The following is a 19,732-nucleotide window of genomic DNA, read 5'->3' on the forward strand; positions in this document are numbered from 1 at the left end:
GACCAGAGAGATTGAAGTGTTCTCCAAATGGTTTTTGACTGTTATAATTCTTGACGTCTGATTTGTGTCCATTCATACTAGGAATAGTAATCCTGGACCATGGCACCTAACATCCCTACACCCACCTCTTTGTGTTTTTGTGCCAAGCTCTTTTGGTTTATTTTGCTGAGGCTTCAGAACCCTGATAAATTTCTGTGGCACAGAGTGACATACGAAACCAGCAAACTCTCCACCTCTCCTTGCAATGCTCTCTCTGCCGGTACATCCTTAGCCAACCAGGGAGCTAGAAGGGCTGGGCTATAGGCGCTCCTCCTCCAAAGGGGGCAGATTGCACCTCTCTTTCCTAAGACTGACAGCAAACAGTTTAACACCTCTAGTTTCATGCATGTAAAGATTAAAAACAAAGCCGTGCTCACTCAGCAGATTATAAAGAGCTATTTAGAAAATGCAGCTTTCTTCCTGATCAGCCTGTGCCTTTGTATATATATGACCAAAGGTCCCAGCTGATCATTTCTTTTCCTGCACAACCAGGAGGTTTCCAGCAGCAGCAACAGCAAGCACGGGCAGTACAGTACTGTAAGTCACAAGGACTGTTTTTTTTCTCTGTTTAAAAGGGGATGTCTCTCTGAAACCTCATATCCATCTTGCTCCCAATTTGGTTTGTATCACAGACAGTACGTGATGGACTTAGTTTTCAGAACCTTCCGGGTATTTCTTGTTGTTGTTGGTATGATTGTGTTCTTACACCAGATGCAGTGACAGTGAGATGCCAGTTTTGTAACAAGAGTGTAAATGAATGATGCAATCCCATAGAGGGGAATCATCATCACTTTACCAGAAGAAAGCACTACCCAAAAAGCTGACGGGGTCCTATGTTTATGGCTATATCATTTGGTCTCCTTTGCCTTTTTCTCATCTATTTTTTATAAAATATTTAACGCAATTTACCCGTGTGCATTGCTGTCAAATGTCAACGGACAGTTGCAAGTAACCCATCTGTTGATTCAAAATGCAAATATTTATTTACATTGCTTCCTTTAAAAGCTGAACTGAAAATCAACAAGTTGAACCACGCTCAGTGATACCAGGACCTGGATCCTTTAGTCCTTGTGCACCAAAAACTCCCTAGGACTCCCATGCTCTATTATTTTGAATGAGTATTATTATTTGGTCTTTTAATGTAATTACTGCTAATAATAATTTGCTCAAATATAGCTCCTTTCATCTGAAAAGCTCAAAGTGCTTTTCTAGCATTGTGAATTAAGCCTCGCCACAACCTTGTGAGGTAGGTATTTGTATTCCCATTTTACAGATGGGGAAATTGAGGCACAGAGAGATTAAGTAATTTGCCTCATCCTAACATGCATCCCAATCCAGCACCAGCTGAAGTCAATGGAAAGACTCCCATTAACTTCAGTGAGAGTTGGATCAAGCCCCACAGTAAGTGGCAGAGTTAAGACTAGAACCCATTACTCCTGACTCTCATTTCTCTTTAGTACACTAGAAACAATTTAATATAGTAAGAGTTAATTTCACATCTGTGCAACAAACCAGGGTTCAGTTCTGCCATGTGAATATAGTAATATCTCAGGATTGATTCTGTTCTCATATACACAGGTGTAAACAAGGAGTAACTTTTGAAGTAATTGATATTACACGAGGGTTAAATCAGTGTAAGTGAGATCAAAATCAGGCCTCTTGTGCTGTCCATTACTATTGATAAGCCGTTTACAGTTTCACTGAAAAGGAAGGGTGGTGGGAGACACCAGATACTGTTTGTGATGTGCACCATAGCCCTAATGATCTGTTTAAGGAGGTACTTTTGGTAACTATTTCACTAAGATTGAGCTGATCTTCAGTTTTTTATGGCAACAAGTGTAAATGCAACAAAAAGTGACAATGTGGATGGGGATGGGTAGCACTTCTGAAAATAACATATGATAACAAGTGAAGTGAGATTGGGATGTTGGTTTTCTGATCTCACTAGGCAAATCAATGCCTAGTTACATCAGGCTAGAAATAAATGCAGCCAGAAAACCACATGGCTTCTAAACATCATTCCCTTTTCCCTCTTGAAGTATTATTTATACTTTTTGCTTTTTATAATGTACAAAACATTCTTCCTCAAAGGGTCAGAAAACTGGAAATATTTCAATTTTTTTCTTTAAACAGTAACGTTTGGCACTGCATAACTCCTAGTCCTAATCCACTGGCTCCATCACCTCTAGGTTATGTAACAGAACTCATCTATAAACTGTGGATGTGCCAGTGCTGCTTCTGGGTGTTCTGGCAAATCCAGATGGTTGTAGAAAGATCTACTTTCCCTTTCTTGCCACTGCCTTCTTTGTTCCTCTTTTTTCTTCATCGTTATCTTTCCTTTCCCCCAACTGTGCTACTTTGCTCTTCTGAACCTTTACTCTCTTCTCTTAAATCTTCTCTGATCTTTCCTTTTCCCCGGCTTCTCCTCTTTCCCATTTTCTTCTTTCACCTTTTTGTCCATCTTCTTCCATTCACTTATCAGACTTGTATGAATGCTTGCGGTGTGGAACCTTTCCAAAGTTAAAATGACCGAGTCAGAAATCTAGCCTGCCTTCCAGAAGTCAAATGCAGCAACTCTTCACTTAACATTGTAGTTATGTTCCTGAAAAATGCTACTTGACGCGAAACAATGTTAAGCGAATCCAATTTCGCCATAAGAATTAATGTAAATGGGGTGGGGGTTAGGTTCCAGGGAATTTTTTTTGCCAGACAAAAGACATATATATATATATACACACACAGTATAAGTTTTAAACAAACAATTTAATACTGTACACAGCAATGATGATTGTGAAGCTTGGTTGAGGTGGTGGAGTCAGAGGGTGGGATATTTCCCAGGGAATGCCTTACCGCTAAATTATGAACTAGCATTCAGCTGAGCCCTCAAGGATTAACACATTGTTGTTAATGTAGCCTCACACTCGACAAGGCAGCACAAATGGAGGGAGGAGACACAGCAGGGCAGTGGCTGCAAACATTGGAAACTGAAAGGGGTGATGAACCCACGCTATCCCACTGGAGCACACCATTCTCTCTACTTTCCAAAGTGCTGGGGTGTGTGTGTGTGTGTGTGTGTGCATGTGTGTGTGAGACAGAGACACACACTGTGTGTTTGTGTGTGTGACAGAGAGAGAGAGAGACGTGCATTGCCCCTTTAAGTACGCTGACTCCACTCTAAGTACACTGCCTTTTTAAGTAGATCAGCAAGTTGAGACAGCAGCTGCTGCAAGCAAGCTCCCTCCTTCCTGAGCCCTGTCGTATCCCGTCCCCACCCCGCTCTGTGGAGATGGGGTGCATGAGCAGGGGAAGGGGGACACCCTGACATTAGCACTCCTCTTCCCCCCGCCCCCTGCACAGCAAGCAGGAGGCTTGGGGAGCAGCTCCAAGGCAGAGGGCAGGAGCAGCACACGGCAGTGCAGGGAGGAACACCTGAACTGCCCGGCAATTTATAGCCTGCTCGGTGGCTGCCGCACAGAGAACTTACGGGAGCTGATAAGGGGGCTGCCGGCCCACCCTGGTTCCAAGCCCCCACCACCAGCTCCAACGGGTTGCTCTTCCTGCAAGCAGTGGACAAAGCAGGCAGCTGCCAAACAAAGTGATAAGGGAGCATTGCGCAACTTTAAAGAGCATGTTCTGTGATTGATCAGCAATGTAACAACGAAACAATGTTAAGCAGGGTGACATTAAGTGAGGAGTTATTGTGCTGGAAGGAGGCAGGCTTTTCCAATTTGATTTACCTGCATCTTTCACATGGAGATAGGCCTAACTGATCTTAGTTGTGGGAATTCATCCTTTTCTGTTTATATTGCACAAACCTCAGTGCATCTATGCTAGTAGATTCTCTTTTTCTCAATGCTATTGGTCTTTGTCAGCCTTAGAAGATTACATAAGCTCTTGGACCGTGGGCCTCTGGAGTAAAGCCAGACACACAAGAGTTCCTCATGTCTTCTGCTTGGAAGTTTGACAAAGTTTTCAGTTCTCCTTCCACTCCTTTTGAGATCTTGTACACCATATGTCTGCACAATGTCCAGGTCTTTATGCTTATGTGTTTCCAAACAACACCTGCTTGTGAATAACCTAGCAACTCCTTGCTTGTGCAGGCTGTGCTCATAATCATTGTACTCCACCTCATTTGAGGAACTGCCAGAGAGAAAGGTGCAGGGCATTGCTTTCAGCCCTGGAGAAAAGTCAGATTAGAGACCACCTCTGTCTTCTTCCTCCTGTGTCTTCCTTCCCCACTTCCATGCATTTGTGCTCTGTTTGAAGAGGTCCTTAATGGGTGGAGTGTGACCTACAAGTGGTTGGCGGTGCTTGGTTGGTGTGGCAAAATCACGGGGTCAGGAGGGCCCAGTGAGAGTTTGGGCTGACGCTGTGACTGCTCCCTCTGCCCCCACCCTGACCCCTATTGTCTGGTACCGGTCACAGGACAGCTCGGTGCTCTACCCGCTCCCCTGTTACTTTCAATTCTAGGGCTAGGGAAATGGCTTCAAGACTCTGTGAAGCTGGTTCTGTAGCCCCTTGGAATGATGCTTCCTAACCCTAGAGCTGAGGTGACCCCTTGAGCTGTGCAGGCCTGAAGGACAAAAGAGGAAGAACCCCAGTTCACCTGAAGTGTATCAACCCTCACCAACTCCGGCAGCATTGGCTGTACCGACGTATGAGCCCCTCACTGCAGTAGCACCAGCCTCCCTACCCCAGGCATGCTCTGCGCCAGCTGCCCCACCCCACAAAGCCTCCATCACTACCTTTTTGATCAGCAGCCCCAAATGCCCCCAACAATTAGCCCATGACTCAAAATCCTAGCTGTACTGTGGGGTGGGATGATTTTCCAGCTATTTTGCAAATTGCAGGCCAAAGGAGATCAGAAACATCTGCCCTATTTTACACATCAAGCCTGGATTCTCCTCGGGGATCAAGATCATACCACCTAAGCATCTCCTTCCACAAAGCATGGCCTTAAAGTACTTTCCAAAGAGTCACTGCATGTAATAAAGAGAAGGAAGTGCTGGTCTCGGTAGTGGCTTCACAGCTCGCATCAATGTTTTTTCTCTCGATCCTATATCCCAGTCCATCAAAGTCAGCAGCAATGGCTACGTCACAGGAGGGAATGTCCAGGAAAGGGAGCAAACTGGAAGCGCTGATCCCAGGGAGAGGCAGAACCCAGTTGGCGCCCATGATTAGGGTTTCTGCCTATCCCAGTTTTCACAGGATACATCAGATTTTGAGGAGGCATAGCCTGAAATATATTTCAGGTTGGCACTACATCATCACTTGGCAATGCTGTATCACCACAGGATGACATTGCATCGTGATGTGACATTGCAATGCAACCTCACATTCTCACGATGCAACATGATAACTTCGCATATGGATAGATCAGCACTGGGACATCATGACACAAATGTCATGCCACTCTGAGGCAACATGTTTGTCCAGTAGGGCAAACTTTAAAACTGGCATCCATAGCCAGGGTTGAATTCTTGAGGGACTTCATAATTTTCTGTAGACTGGATTTTAACCAAATGCTCTCCCAAAAATGTCAGTACATGCTCTTTTCAATTCTATTGCTCAATCACATGTCACAACACATGGTTCTGCAACTCTTCCCCAAAGTCAAAGCAAAAAATTCCAGTAATGGCATGACCAGGCAGATATGGAGTCAATTTCAAGTTAAGGCTGATGCAATGTAAAGCTGGAATTCAGTCACATACCCACCCACTGAGAAACCTTAGCTTAGTACCAAGCTGTAGGTATTGCAGGGCGGTTTATGGTTTATTTCTATAGCTATGTCGTAGCACTAAGTTTCTTTTGCATGCCATGACCATGTAATGTTGTTATATTATGTGTTTTTTATGCAATTACATAAGTGTAAGTGGTGCATAACAGAAAAGTACGTGATGATGTCCCCACTCCAGAGAGTTTGTAGGCTAAGTGTTGGGGGTAGATTGAAGTTTACAATCTGCCCTGAGTGAGGGGCAGCGCGTAGCAGCATTACCCCAGAGTCAGACTCCAGTCCCTGCTTCCTCCTAGTGCCCCGAGAGAAGTAGGCTGCACCAGCCATTTTCTTGGCACAGGTTACTCTCCCTCCACACTGGCTCAGCTGTGCCTTCTGGAACATTGTGGGGGCTGAGCCAGAGCTCTGTCCACTCCCTCTGCCCTACCTGCCCACTCCCAACCCACCTACGTGGGAGGGGAATAGCAGCCCTGCAGCAGCTGCTCTCCCCATGCTCCTCACACTTCTACCTGTGGTACAGATAGGTGCAGGAGGGTAAGGGGACTCCTTACATCCCTTTATATCCCTGTGTGAGTGCACAGCAGAAGTCACAATCTGGTTCTTGTGGAGTGTGCCACACAAACCCCTAAAGCAGGTAGACAGACTATATGTTGCACATACTACTATTTCACAGGTGCCTTAGGAGAGTTTTATTTTTAATAGGTGTTTTTTGCCAGCTAAATCTCTGTCTCTGCCTCTCGTGGTGATATTTCATACTCCGTGCTGATAGCGTCCTGCTAAATACACATGAGCATTTACAGATAAGGCATTACCTGTTCTCAGCCACAGACTTTATTCCACCTGTTCGGCGTGGCATCTTTGGCTGTTGTCTTCTGTCTCATAATGAAGGACTGGAGCATTCCTATTTATTCGGTTAGTTGTGTACTACATGAACATTTACAAGACTTAGTCAGTCTCTTTGATGACTGTGTGTGTAGTACATATGTTTTCAGTTATTACAATAATTGTTCATAGATCTTTTCATCCCAAAGGATCTCAAAGCTCTTTCCACAGGGTATATACAGCCATTCATCCACTGGCAGGGCAGAGTGCCATAAACACGCATGTTTTACAAAACACAAGGACCCTGTTCCAAGGAATCTCACCCGAGACAAATGCCAATACGTGAGATAACAGTTTACGCACATAGCTATGGAGCAGAGTTGGGCAAATTTTTTGGCCCGAGGGCCACATCTGGGTATGGAAATTGTATGATGGGCCATGAATGCTCAGGAAATTGGGGTTGGGATGTGGGAGGGGGTGTGGGCTTTGGGGTGGGGCCAGAAATGAGGAGTTCAGGGTGCGGGAGGGGGCTCTGAGCTGGGACAGGGGGTTGGGGTGCAGGGGGGGAGGTGAGAGTTCTGGCTGGGGGTGAGGGCTCTGGGGTGGGGCTGGGGGTGCAGGAGGGTGCTCCGGGCTGGGACCAAGAGGTTCAGAGGGTGGGAGGGGGATCAGGGCTGGGGCAGGGCATTGGGGCACAGAAGGGGGTCAGGTGCAGGCTCTGGGGGGGCACTTACCTCAAGCAGCTCCCAGAAGCAGCAGCATATCCCTCCTCTGGCTCCTATGCGGAGGTGCAGCCAGGCGGCTCTGCACGTTGCCCCGTATGCAGGCACTGCCGCTGCAGCTCCCACTGACCGTGGTTCCCAGCCAATGGGAGCTGCAGGGGTGGTGCTTGGTGCGGGGGCAGCACGCGGAGCCCCCTGGCTGCCCCTACGCATAGGAGCCAGAGGAGGGACATGCTGCTGCTTCCAGGAACCATGCGGAGCTATGGCATGTGCAGAGTGGGGCAGGCCCTCAACCCCGCTCCTTGGCTGGAGAGCCAGAGCAGGGCAAGCCCCCAACCCCACTTGCGACGGGAGCTCGAGGACTGGATTAAAACATGTGAAGGGCCAGATACGGCCCCTAGGCCGTAGTTTGCCCACTCCTGCCATGGAGAAATGGTGAGTCAGAGCTCCGTAAGAAGGCTACTGTTTAGGACAGGAAGTGAAGAATAACTCAACCAATTGAAAACGTATTGGGATGTAGCTAGGGTGGAATGCAAGTACTCAAATGGGAATTCTGCCACATGACTGGGCTTAATGCCTCTTTCACAAGGAAAGGTCTTGGACGGATAAGCGAGCAGGACCTCCTTCTTTATGTTTCATCAGACGCTTTTTATTTGAGGTTTCAGAGTCCTAGCAAAGTGGGGTCCTGTCCATGACTGAGGTCCCTAGGTACTGTGGTTATACTAATGGTAAAGTATAATAATGTGGAGCTAGAGCATGAAGAGCCCGTTAAAGTCAATGGAAGTTTTGCTCAATTAAGGACTGCTGAATTTGTCCCCAAGTTCTTACTTGGTTTTTAATTAGTCCTCAGATAAATTTTGTATCACTCTCCTGGGAGTTTTGTCCAAGAGAGGACTGAGTAATAAATGAGTGACAACTTCAGGATTTAGCCCAACAACAATAAGATGGACTTAAATAGCAGCTTTCTTCTGAACATCTCAACTATGTGTAGCCTACCCAAAGGTGAGCAATAGTATTATCCCTATTTATAGACTGGGGAACTGAGGCCATGTCTATATAGAGAGTTTGAAACAGCAATAGGTCAAAGCACACTTTTAGTGCGTGGCGGCAGGGTCCACACCGCCAGTTGGTTTGCAGCATGCTAGTGCGCTGTAGATTTACACCACTGCTTGCCAAGCACAAACTCTCTATAAGCAAGCCCTGAGACACAGAAAGGTGAAGAGACTTATTAAATGTCACACACAGGTGCTCTGGCAGCATGGGAAATAATAAGATGACTAAGGTTTCCTGACATCTAATTCACTGCTTTAACTATTCAGTACTGCTGTATCTCAGCTGGTATCAATCCTACCACCTACTTGTCCTAGAGGTCTCCCATCCAAATAATGAATCAGTTCAATCCTTCTTAACTCGTGAATTTACCAGGATCATGCCACAAGCAGTATATTTGCAGGCAAGGTGGCAAAGAAGTTGACCGTGAGTTTTCTGATATATATATTGGGCAGAGGTGCGGAGACTATCCTGGAAAAAATTAAAACACTTCCTCCACTGCATCCACTGGCAGCTTTTTTAACTATTCCAGAGCAATTGCTTTCTTACAAAATCAAAACATCTCTTACTTTAAAGGTGGCCCTTACAGAGCTGGGTATGTGAAGATCAGGGCCCCATCTCCACTGGCACAGTTAGGAGCCCAAGTGTAAGAAGTGTGTTTTAAAAGGACAAGAAATATGTTCTCTGTGGGAACCAGGCAGGTCCTCTGTAAGTAGCTGTAGGGCATCTTGCCATCAAATTATAGACGAATACACAAGAGGCAAACAAATCTGCATACAGTTTAGTGTGATGAAAAGAAAAGATGAAGCTGTGTGACATGACACCAGATGGAAGAACAGGGAAGATTCAGGTTAATCACTGCCGGGATGTATAGTAGAAAGTATTGGTGATTAGAAAACAAATCAACCCCAAAACAAACCAGCCAACAAAAACATCTGGGGTGTGGGGGTAGGTATAAAGCTGTAGCACTGAGTATTTCTCCCAAATACAAACAGATTGCTAAATATGGAATTACACCTTGGATTTGCCTATAAAGAGAAAAAGCACAAGATGATTTGTGGGATAGCAGGAAAATATACTTATGCTGTTTAATACCCAACTGTAAATCCTGTGTTTCTGATCTGCAGAATTAACTGTGCCCAACACAGCCAAGTGACAGATACAAAGAAAGGGAAAGCTATTGTATTTCAGCAGTAATTATGCGCCCTGACTGTCCAGCTGAGTGACACTTTCAACTTCTAATTTTAAACATAGTCCTCTGAGGAAAAGGTTGTTGTGTCATGACATTGTGACTGATGTCCTGGGTCAACTTCACTGGGACCAGGAGGATAGTAGGACTTATAAAAAGAATTATGTTTTACTGTCTGCTGGGTTTAGCAGAAGAACTTCGCCTCTGGGCAGATTAATCCCTAATTGTCCTTATGGGATTTCTTGCACCATCCCTGGAGCATTTGGCACAGGGCTTAGTTGGACCAGGGTCTGATCCTGTGTCCTTCTTACAAGTCCTTGGGGTGAGAAGTCTTGTTTCCTTAGACCTGAGAGGGTGAGCTGGAATTTAATGTCACAATCCCTGCAGGAGAGTTGGATTCAGATAGTTTTGACATTTAATGCAACAACTATAAGCTTGAGCCCCATTGCAGCATCAACTGGCAGCCGCTGCAAAGAGCAAATCAACAGCTGAGCCAAATCTCCAGCCTTGAACTCAGACTGAATATCAGCCGGCAGGCACCACATGAGAGCAAATCAGAGAAATGAGCCAGGCTTCAACCCTGACCTACTCTCATTAATAAGGGCTTGCTACACGGCTGCATTCAGCACTAGCTAGCAGATGACAGATCAGTTCTTAGATGGCTCAACACAGAGTGCAGTGCAATGGACTGGCAGAAAGAACTTCTCCTCTTCTCTTGCAGCAGGAAGGTTCCCAGAAGGTGACCTCCCTCCTGGAGCCTGAAGGAAATCTTCCGCAATGCGATTGCAGTATGCTTTGATGTGGATAGTACAGTCATCAAGGAAGAAGGAATTGATGAGCTGGAAAGTCTGTGGAGTTGGGGGATGCTGGGCAGAAATGGTATGTACACTGTTCGGCCTTATTTATTTCATGTGCAATAGCCATCAATAGTAATAATGGGCTCAGCTATCCCCTGGCCAGTTGAATACATCAGGGATGGAATAGGTTAAAGAGGATCATAGTAAAAATAAATAGTCCAGTGTTCACTGATGCTAACTTACATTTTGGAATTGTGGATATATGGGGCCTGAGCCAACGTTAATTCAAATCAATGAGCATCTGTCCAATGAACACCAGGCCCCTACTTTGTTAAGGGGCTTTTAGTTAAACTTTGCAAAACAGTAGCACAGCTTGGTCCCTCTTTTTTGTGAAAGAAAGAAAATACATTTTGGGCCATTCGGAGGCCTGATCTTGCCCCCATTGCTGCCAACAGCCAAACTCCCATTAACTTCATAGGGAGACGAATCAGGCCCTTACTTAAGGAATGCTGGTCTGATATGGAGAAATAAAGATTTTGTCAGCTGGTTCAGCCATGCTCATGTACAGCATGATGGGGTTCCCTGTCAGGGCTATGTATCTGCTTTGCTTCATGGTCCTCCTAAATCACAGCATTTATCTTTAGAAGTATCAATGATCCTCTTCCACTGAGCTTGGGGAAAGTGGCTGTTCGTGAATGCTGTAAATAAATACCTTACAAACTTCAGACTTCATGAGTTGCTAACAAGTAGTCATCCATCATCAGTTCAGCTCCACTTCTTTTTAAAGCTCTTTGCTGCCCATCTTCTGTATTTTTCCCAGTAATATCGGTCAGGTAACTTCAACCTGCCATGTTAGAGTGCTGTCCCTCTTTGCTCCATTGTAACTAGAGGTGGATCTGAACCGCCACAAAATTTTTGGAGGGGGATTTGAAATCTGGCAGCAGTTCCTAAATATCATGCAAATTTCTCAGCTCATCAGATCATACCTTTTCAGAATGTGCACACAACAGAGCCTAGAACTAATGGCACTTAAGAACATAAGAACGGCCATACTGGGTCAGACCAGAGGTCCATCAAGCCCAGTATCCTGTCCTCTGACAGTGGCCAATGGCAGGTGCGCCAAAGGGAATGAACAGACAGGTTATCATCAAGAGATCCATCCCCTGTCATCCAATCCCAACTTCTGGTAAACAGAGGCTAGGGACACCATCCCTGCCCATCCTGGCTAATAGCTATTGATGGACCTATCTAGCTCCCTTTTGAACCCCGTTATAGTATGAATAATTCCTCTTCAGTTAAAAGTCTTTGCGTTAAAAGTCTTTGTGACAAATCATCTCCTATTGAGTGTAATTGATTTGCACGGATTTGTTTGGATCTCAATTTAGGACACGGAGAGCTATGGGAGGCTCTGTGACATTCAAAGCTGCTTTAACGGCACGACTAGGACTTATACGTCCCTCCTGGGAGCAAGTACAAAAACTAATTTCAGAACATCCTCCTCAGCTCACACCAGGGATAAGGTAAGATGTGTTTCAAGTGAGCCTTCCAAAACCACAGAAGGCCAGACGCTCAGTTGGTGTAAATTAGCATAGCTGTGTGAAGTCAGTGGAGTTACACCAGCTGGGGATCTGGCCCAGAATGTTTTCTGGCTTAACTTTTACATGGTATGTGATGTTCAAATTGGGATGTTACAGTGAGATGAGTCCATTTCTGTGGACTAGTGTCCACATCAAAGCAAGCACCATTTCAGTTGATAGTAAGGGGCATCCTTGTTGGTAGTCTCAGCACACAGGCCAAGGACTAAATGGTTATGGACAATGATCTATCCCGTCATCTTTAGAAGTGGTCTTTCTAGGTCAGGCGTGTGGCCCCTTGATTGCACTGCTGTTGCCCTAGGTGTGTATGTTCTGGAGATACGGAATCTGACCCTGTGAAGTGGTGAGGGCATTCAGATCCCAGGACTGGGCCCATCTAGAGAAGTCCATTCTTCAAGGCTATCAATTCATTACTAAAGTCACAAATGAAGTTTTAAAGGAACTGGGGCTCAGAGTAAGCATAACTCATTTCAACCTAAGAGGTATTTTCTGCCCCAAAGCAGAAAGTGGCTGAAAAAAGGCTCTTATTAGAAAACTGCCCTCCTAGCAGGCTCTAATTCTCTAATACCAAACAGTGTTGTGAGAAGATATTGCATCAGCGTTTTCTCCTTGAACCGAAACACACATTAGCTCTCTCTGTAGGGGTGGCAAGAACACAAAGGGCACATTGTGTCCTTGTTTGGAATCACGATTCTCTTCTATTTACACTCACCCTCTTCCTTTTTTCCCTCCGCTTCACTGTTCACACAGCTCCTCTGCTTTAACCCTGTACTTTCCTGTCTGTGGTCTAGCCCTTCCTTTCTTGCTACCACTTCTGCTGCTTTGCTTTTGCTGCTTGTTGGTCTTTTGTTTTAGGGCCAGATCCTGCCAGGTGCTGAGTGCCTTCAACTCCCATTGTCCTCACAGACGGGGGAGCGTGTGTGTGTGAAATTCTTTTGACTCCGATACAGCTTTTGGTGATTCCTTTTCTGTAGCTATTGCCTTTTTCTATAGGAAGGCTGTTGCTGTCCAATGTTCCCTAGGATGTGATACAGCTCAGGGTCAGTGAATCAAAAAAACCAGCTTGTGCTTTAGATCAGTGGGTCTCAAACTTTTTTTTTTCCCCCCACAGACCACTTGAAAATTGCTGAGGGTCTTGGCGGACCACTTAATGATCTTTCCAAATGTTATTTGTTTGCTGTTAGCTAACTACGGTAAAGTGCTTTGGCTAAAAGTGCTATATTGAAAAAAAATTATCATTTTTTTGGTCTACAAATAAAGGCACACAACTCGTATTTTAATATCAGTAGTCTTACCTTTCTAATGCAATAGATGTGCCCTCTCTCCCACGCCGCAGCAGCCCCTGAGCTGGGACTGGGAGGGAGGGGGGGTCTCTCCCTTGTCACAGCAGCTACAGAGCTGAGGCTGGAAAGGAGGGCAGTCTCTCCCTGGCAGCTGCAGCCCTGGAACTGGGGAAAGTTGCCTCTTTCTCTGGCCTCCACAGCCCTGCACGTCCCAAATTCCCCCCACCCCCTCTTCTCACCCCACTGCCCCCTCCCACCTACCCTCTATTCCCCCCAAGGCCACCACCTCACCTTACAGGTGCATCTTCTCTAGGGTCCAGGCACCTAATTAGTGTACGGCCGCCCAGGTGAGCATCTTAGAGGGAACTATCCGCGGACCACTGAATGGAGCTAGCGGACCACTGGTGGTCCGTGGACCACAGTTTGAGAACCTCTGCTTTAGATAACTTTAAGCACATTCTCTGTGCAGCTTGGTGCTCTGGACACAACCGCCTAAATTGGTTGCATATTGTGGATTTTTTTGATGGTCTTATTCCCACATTCTGGACAATTTCTGGGCTGGATCAGTTCTCATTTGTTCACAGGGATTGACCTGAATGTCAAGAAAATGTTATCTGAATTGACTTGAATGTCAAGAAAATTGACCTGAATGTCAAGAAAATCAGTTCCCTGATCCACTAGTTTCTGAGCAACTAATTGCCAGTCTGTGTCTCAATATAATACAGATTTGTTATAGCTCCTTTCATACAAACTCTATGGGAGCCTGCAAAGGAAGAAGGGAAAGTCTAAAACTGCACTGAAGTATGGTATTGAAACCCAATTCCTGAATAAACAAGGATAATGCAAATTGTAGTCAGCTTTGTTAATGAACGATCTAATTGGGATTCCTCCTTCCCTCTCTATTACTTCTTGATCTTGCTAGATATTCAGGGCTGGTTGTTGTGTTTTCTTTTCCTATAAGGGAGCTGGTAAGCAGGCTTCATCAGCGAGGCATCCAAGTCTTCTTAATATCCGGAGGGTTTCAGAGCATTGTGGAGCATGTCGCTTTACAGGTGAACATTCCAACAGCAAACGTGTTTGCCAATAGGCTGAAGTTTTACTTTAATGGTAAGATGTGATTGGATGGCTCTTTTTTCTACTCATTGATGGTCACCATTTCACTTCAAGCTGAAGTAGGATTGTGGGCTATGGTGGCTTAAGAATTGAATAGAAAATAAACACATTGAAATATGATCATTTTGCTTCTATGAATGGCCTCTCTGAACTGACGTTGATGGTTCTTGGTCCTGTTTCTTGTGATCAAGCGTCCACGTTATAAATACTATAAATTATATAAATTATAATTATATATATATTATGTTATAAATTATAACATTCAAAAACCAGTTGGAGAACACTTCAATCTCTCTGGTCACTCGATCACAGACCTAAGAGTGGCTATACTTCAACAAAAAAGCTTCAAAAACAGACTCCAACGAGAGACTGCTGAATTGGAATTAATTTGCAAACTGGATACAATTAATTTAGGCTTGAATAGAGACTGGGAATGGATGAGTCATTACACAAAGTAAAACTATTTCCCCATGGTATTTCTCCCTCCCACCCCACCCCCCACTGTTCCTCTGATATTCTTGTTAACTGCTGGAATTAGCCTACCTTGCTTGTCACCATGAAAAGTTTTCCTCCTTTCCCCCCCTGTGCTGGTGATGGCTTATCTTAAGTGATCACTCTCCTTACAATGTGTATTATAAACCCATTGTTTCATGTTCTCTGTGTGTGTGTATATATAAATCTCTCCTCTGTTTTTTCCACCAAATGCATCCGATGAAGTGAGCTGTAGCTCACGAAAGCTTATGCTCTAATAAATTTGTTAGTCTCTAAGGTGCCACAAGTACTCCTTTTCTTGTTATAAATACTGTCACTACGAGTGGCACTGATTGTCCCTTATTGACCGTCTTAGTAGAGAGGCCAAGGAGAGCGGAATGGAAACTGAACTGCCCATGCTCCCCTAGAAAGATCAGGTTTAAGGCAGTTTAGCGACATAAAAGCATTTAAAAAGTCACAGGATGCAAGACAGAAAATGAAGCATGGGTTGCAGTAGTAGCTTTACAGCCAAATTCCATGCTCTGCTGGAACCATCCAGCCTGCATCGTCTCAATGCCAGTTCGGGCACAGCACCAGGCAAGAAATTGTGAGCCCCTCTTCTTTCTCTCTCTCCTGATGTCTGCCAATCAAATTCTGGGGTGTGTGCTGTTCTGTGGATGGAAAACTGTGAACTGCAGTGCTGTCAGGCCGGCAACTTTCTCCAGCACTAAGTCATCCCCCGCCCCTCTCCCAAAACCCTTTCTTCTCCCAAAACTCCCCTCTCTCCTCCAAACAAAACAAATCCAATTGAAACAATTTCTGGCCATACAAATTGTTCTTTGGAAGCCATTATTTTCCCTGAGACAACATAACATGCTAGGGTAAAGAAACAAGCTTGGGAAATATCCTACTAATAATGATAGTTGGTTCAGTCTATTGTGTGTCTAGAATAAAAGATCAAATCTTTTTTTTAAAACTATGTGCTTCAGTTCTTTTAGCTTCTGCTTTCAGTGACTTTGGGGTAAATCCAGAGTAACTATTGACTTCAATGGACTTGACTTCAGTGGAGTTGCTCTGGATTTTACACCAGTGTAACTGAGCAGAATTGGGCTTAGTGGAGATTCATTATTCTTACTTACTCTGAGTACGCCACTGATTTTAATGGGGTCACTCCTGAATTACACGGTGACAGTGTAACCGAGGGTAGAACCTGTCCCAACGCATCTGTGAATTTGTGGAATTTTTTGCCTTTTCTCAGCATCCAACATTGTGAAAATATTCACATCTTTGTGGCACTTTAAGACCCACAAAGTGTTTTACGTCAAATCCTACAGTTTTTAACGTGCTTAATTTCCAGTTAATTCAGTGGGGGCTTTATGCATGTAAAGCCTTCGGGATTGGGCTATAATTAGTTATTTCCTAATGAAAAGGCCATAGACAATGTAAAAAATCCCTCTTGATTTTCAAGGAGTTCATTGGTGTCTTTCCTAGGTACTTGTGATTCTCTGCAACCCACTGAAGCAATTGCACATGCTGCCCAAGTATCTAACTCCTCCTCCCCATATGTTTTTAGGAGAATATGCAGGGTTTGATGAGACACAACCAACAGCTGAATCAGGTGGAAAAGGAAAGGTTATCAGTCATCTGAAGGAAGAGTTTCACTTTAAGAAGGTAGTTATGATTGGAGATGGAGCTACAGACATGGAGGCATGTCCCCCTGCGGTGAGTATCCAAGAACTGGATTTCCCTTTTAAACAAATGCTTTCTTACATCTATATATAAGCAATGGCAAGACGCCATCTGTTTGACTGTTGTACAGTATTTAAGGGGGATCATTAATGTCTTTCAGTCTATTTTGAAACAGTATCTGGTGGGCTATTTGCAGCAGCAAAGGCTGTGACAGAGATCAGATTTCCTGCCTGACACCAAGAGGGGGAAGTACTGATGGGCATTCACCTCTCTTTGTCAGCAGGCAGTGGGATCACCTCAGGGTGGAACAAGGGATCAGGCCATTCACTCATGTACCCCTTTCATTCTGGGTCACACACACGCACTCATTACATCTCTCTTCTTTGTGCCATTCGAGCTGGCAGAGCCGTCCAGATCTTACTGCTTGTAAGTGGTGCAGCAAACACCCATACCTGCAGCTGAGGTCATCACCTCCCTGCCTCTCCAGCCCCCTAATATGAAAACCTGAAAAGAAACATCATAATCCTGTTTATCACCTTACACTCATCACTCTTCCTATAGCCCACCCCAAGCTTCTCTTCCGACTGCTCCCTTTTGCTCCTTGACCCACTCCCAGCTCCTTGTCTTCTTTCACATTGCGCTTGGAACAGACTTGGAAAGCCAGCCAAGCAGCACTCCCTCAGAAATCTCCTGAAACCCCGCCAGTGCCACTAAGCAGTCCAAACTGTAATGCCTTCCAGTTGGTCTGGACAATATTGTTCAGCACTCGACCTGCCTTTTAGACTGTGGCCAGCATCTCCAGATTTGCCAATCCTTGCTTTGTTTACCTTTTTTAGAAGCATTGCTTGCAAACACACACACCACACACACACACAAGCACACTCTTTTGTCAGAGTAACACTAAGGCCACGACTACACTACCCGCAGATCGCTCTGCCATTGACTCCGGAACTCCACTATGGCGACGAGGTGGAAGCGGAGTCGATTGGGGGAGTGGCGGCCATCGATCCCGTGCCATGAGGACGCGAAGTAAGTGATTCTAAGTCGATCTAAGATAAGTCAACTTCAGCTGTGCTATTCTCGTAGCTGAAGTTGCGTATCTTAGATCGATTCCCCCCCCCCAGTGTAGACCAGGCCTTAGATTCCTGTTAGTATCATGGTGCTTCCACACAGATTCCTTCAAGTGCCAAGATCCCAATCTGGGCCACTGATTTACGGTGCTTAGGAACCATGCTTCTGCATGCTTCTGGTGCACATGCTGCCTGATACTAGCAGAGCAAGAGTGCTAGTCTGATGACTTAGAGGGTGGGTACCAAGATCCTTTCTTGCACCAGAGATAACTTCTCATGGGGATGGAGCAGACACCTGCCGAACATGGCAGCTCTCACAGAACTAGGAATAATTTAGAAAAGAATTAAAAATACAACCTAAAAAAAAATACCTTTTTACAGTAGGTGTGGATCTAACTTGCAACTTACCATTATAGTCAAGTACCTTCCTAGAACACTAATGCTCTTGCTCCATCAGAATCAGGAAGCATGTACCTTAATGTGAGCCTGGGGTGTGCTCCCTAAATACCATAAAATCAGCACTGTGTTATAAGGAGCATGCATGATGCTAGTTCCAAGCATCAGTGCTTGTGTGATTCTATTATTTTTAATTCTAACAGCGCGTACCTTGGCAGCAAGTGTATGCACACGATTCCAGATTAATATTTGCTTAATGCCTTAAATCTCTCACGAAACAGCAAAGAGTGAAAGTTTAAATGTTGCATTTTCATTGATCTAGATTGTCTAGGCTCTAGAAACGATGATTGTTCTTGGTTAATGATTTGAGCCGTTATTAGTTAATGATTGCATTTGGTATCTGTCACACGAGGTAAGTGGAGTTAAAATAAACAGTACAGGTATAATTGTGGAACTGGGCATAAACATTCACCTGTGAACTCCTACTGGGCCATCAGGAGTTCAAGGTACAGTAGCAACATAAGTCACATGAATTTTCCTCAGATTTTTCATTAAAGTTTTGAATGTGAACAATCTCAATAGTATTAGAGAATGACCCTGCTCCCATGGCAAAGTTCCCATTGACTTCCAGGGTGCAAGATCAAGCCTTTGATGAAATCCATCTCAGTAACAAACATAGAAAGGCAATTTTTTTTTTTGTTTTTTGCTACAGTTTTTGAGGATAAGTTCATTCTTTTTAAAAAAATTTAACATATGAACACTGAAAACCCACATTTCATTGGTGGAAAGCTTAATATACAAACCTATTAATTTCTGTTTTGCTAGGATGGCTTCATTGGATTTGGAGGAAATGTAATCAGGAAACAAGTAAAGGAGAAAGCCAAATGGTACATCACTCACTTTGATGAACTGCTTAAAGAACTGGAAGAACGATAAGTTATACAGTAACATAGTATTTTTATTAACAATTATAGTAGATCAATATATACAATGCAATTAAATATATTTTTGTTTGTGCAATTGTGTACTGATTTTTTTTTGTTTGAATTTGATGCTTCCAGATAACTTCCCAAGATGTTCCCTCTCGGACCTGCAGTTCAAATTGCAAGTGGTCCCATTCCCATAGTTGTTAATAAATTATTGGTTTACGGTTACTTTATAATGTATGTTTCTTCAAATCACTAAGGGCCCCATTTGCTACCTTTATTCACCTTGAATGGCACCTTGCTCTCCCGGAGAAGGGTCAGATTTGCTTGGCGCATGACAGGGAGGGAAAGCCATTGGCTCCCTGGCTGTGGCCTGACTGCATTAACTAGAACACCAATTGGCTATGGTCACTTATAGAACATATGCCAGCTGAAAACTGGCCAATCAGAGCTACACTTTGTCTCCTCATGCTCCCAACATCCCCACCTTGCCCTGGATACTGGCATGGGTAGGTAGGGCAGCTGGTACAGGGTCCAGCTATGCTGGCTGTGCATTAGTTGAGAAGTCCTCCTGCTGAGGGATTCTCAGCTGGCCTGAGCGGTGCAAAGGAACCACTTCAGGTGGAGAATCTGGGGCCATGGTTTTGACATGCGTTTGTTTGCCGTGTGGAAAGCAGTGAGGAACGCCACACTGAGCAGAAACTCTGCTTTGGAATGTGAAAAATAAGCTGCTGCCATTTGCTGAAAAGCAGAGTCAGGGCTCACAATTCCTGCAGAGGCATGCCACCCGTAGTTATGTGATGTATGGATAACTAACCGGGGGCATTGGCTAGACA

At 44.7% G+C, this 19,732-nt stretch overlaps 1 protein-coding gene across 2 annotated transcripts; it reads left to right on the forward strand.

The window, feature by feature from the left end:
* Positions 1-326: 326 nt before the first annotated feature.
* Positions 327-18,990, forward strand: PSPH (phosphoserine phosphatase). Of its 2 annotated transcripts, none has more exons than XM_043499429.1 (6): positions 327-576; positions 10,278-10,435; positions 11,740-11,873; positions 14,193-14,338; positions 16,389-16,537; positions 18,796-18,990. In XM_043499429.1, exons 2-6 carry the CDS (start codon positions 10,334-10,336, stop codon positions 18,904-18,906), a joined length of 642 nt encoding a protein of 213 aa, XP_043355364.1. In that variant the 5' UTR covers positions 327-576; positions 10,278-10,333; the 3' UTR covers positions 18,907-18,990. The 2 variants fall into 2 exon arrangements, with proteins under 2 accessions (XP_043355364.1, XP_043355365.1); XM_043499430.1 differs by having other exon boundaries at positions 10,281-10,435.
* The last annotated feature ends 742 nt before the right edge of the window (positions 18,991-19,732 follow it).

Source organism: Dermochelys coriacea, chromosome 17 (assembly GCF_009764565.3).
Source record: "Dermochelys coriacea isolate rDerCor1 chromosome 17, rDerCor1.pri.v4, whole genome shotgun sequence".
Taxonomy (NCBI): domain Eukaryota; kingdom Metazoa; phylum Chordata; order Testudines; family Dermochelyidae; genus Dermochelys; species Dermochelys coriacea.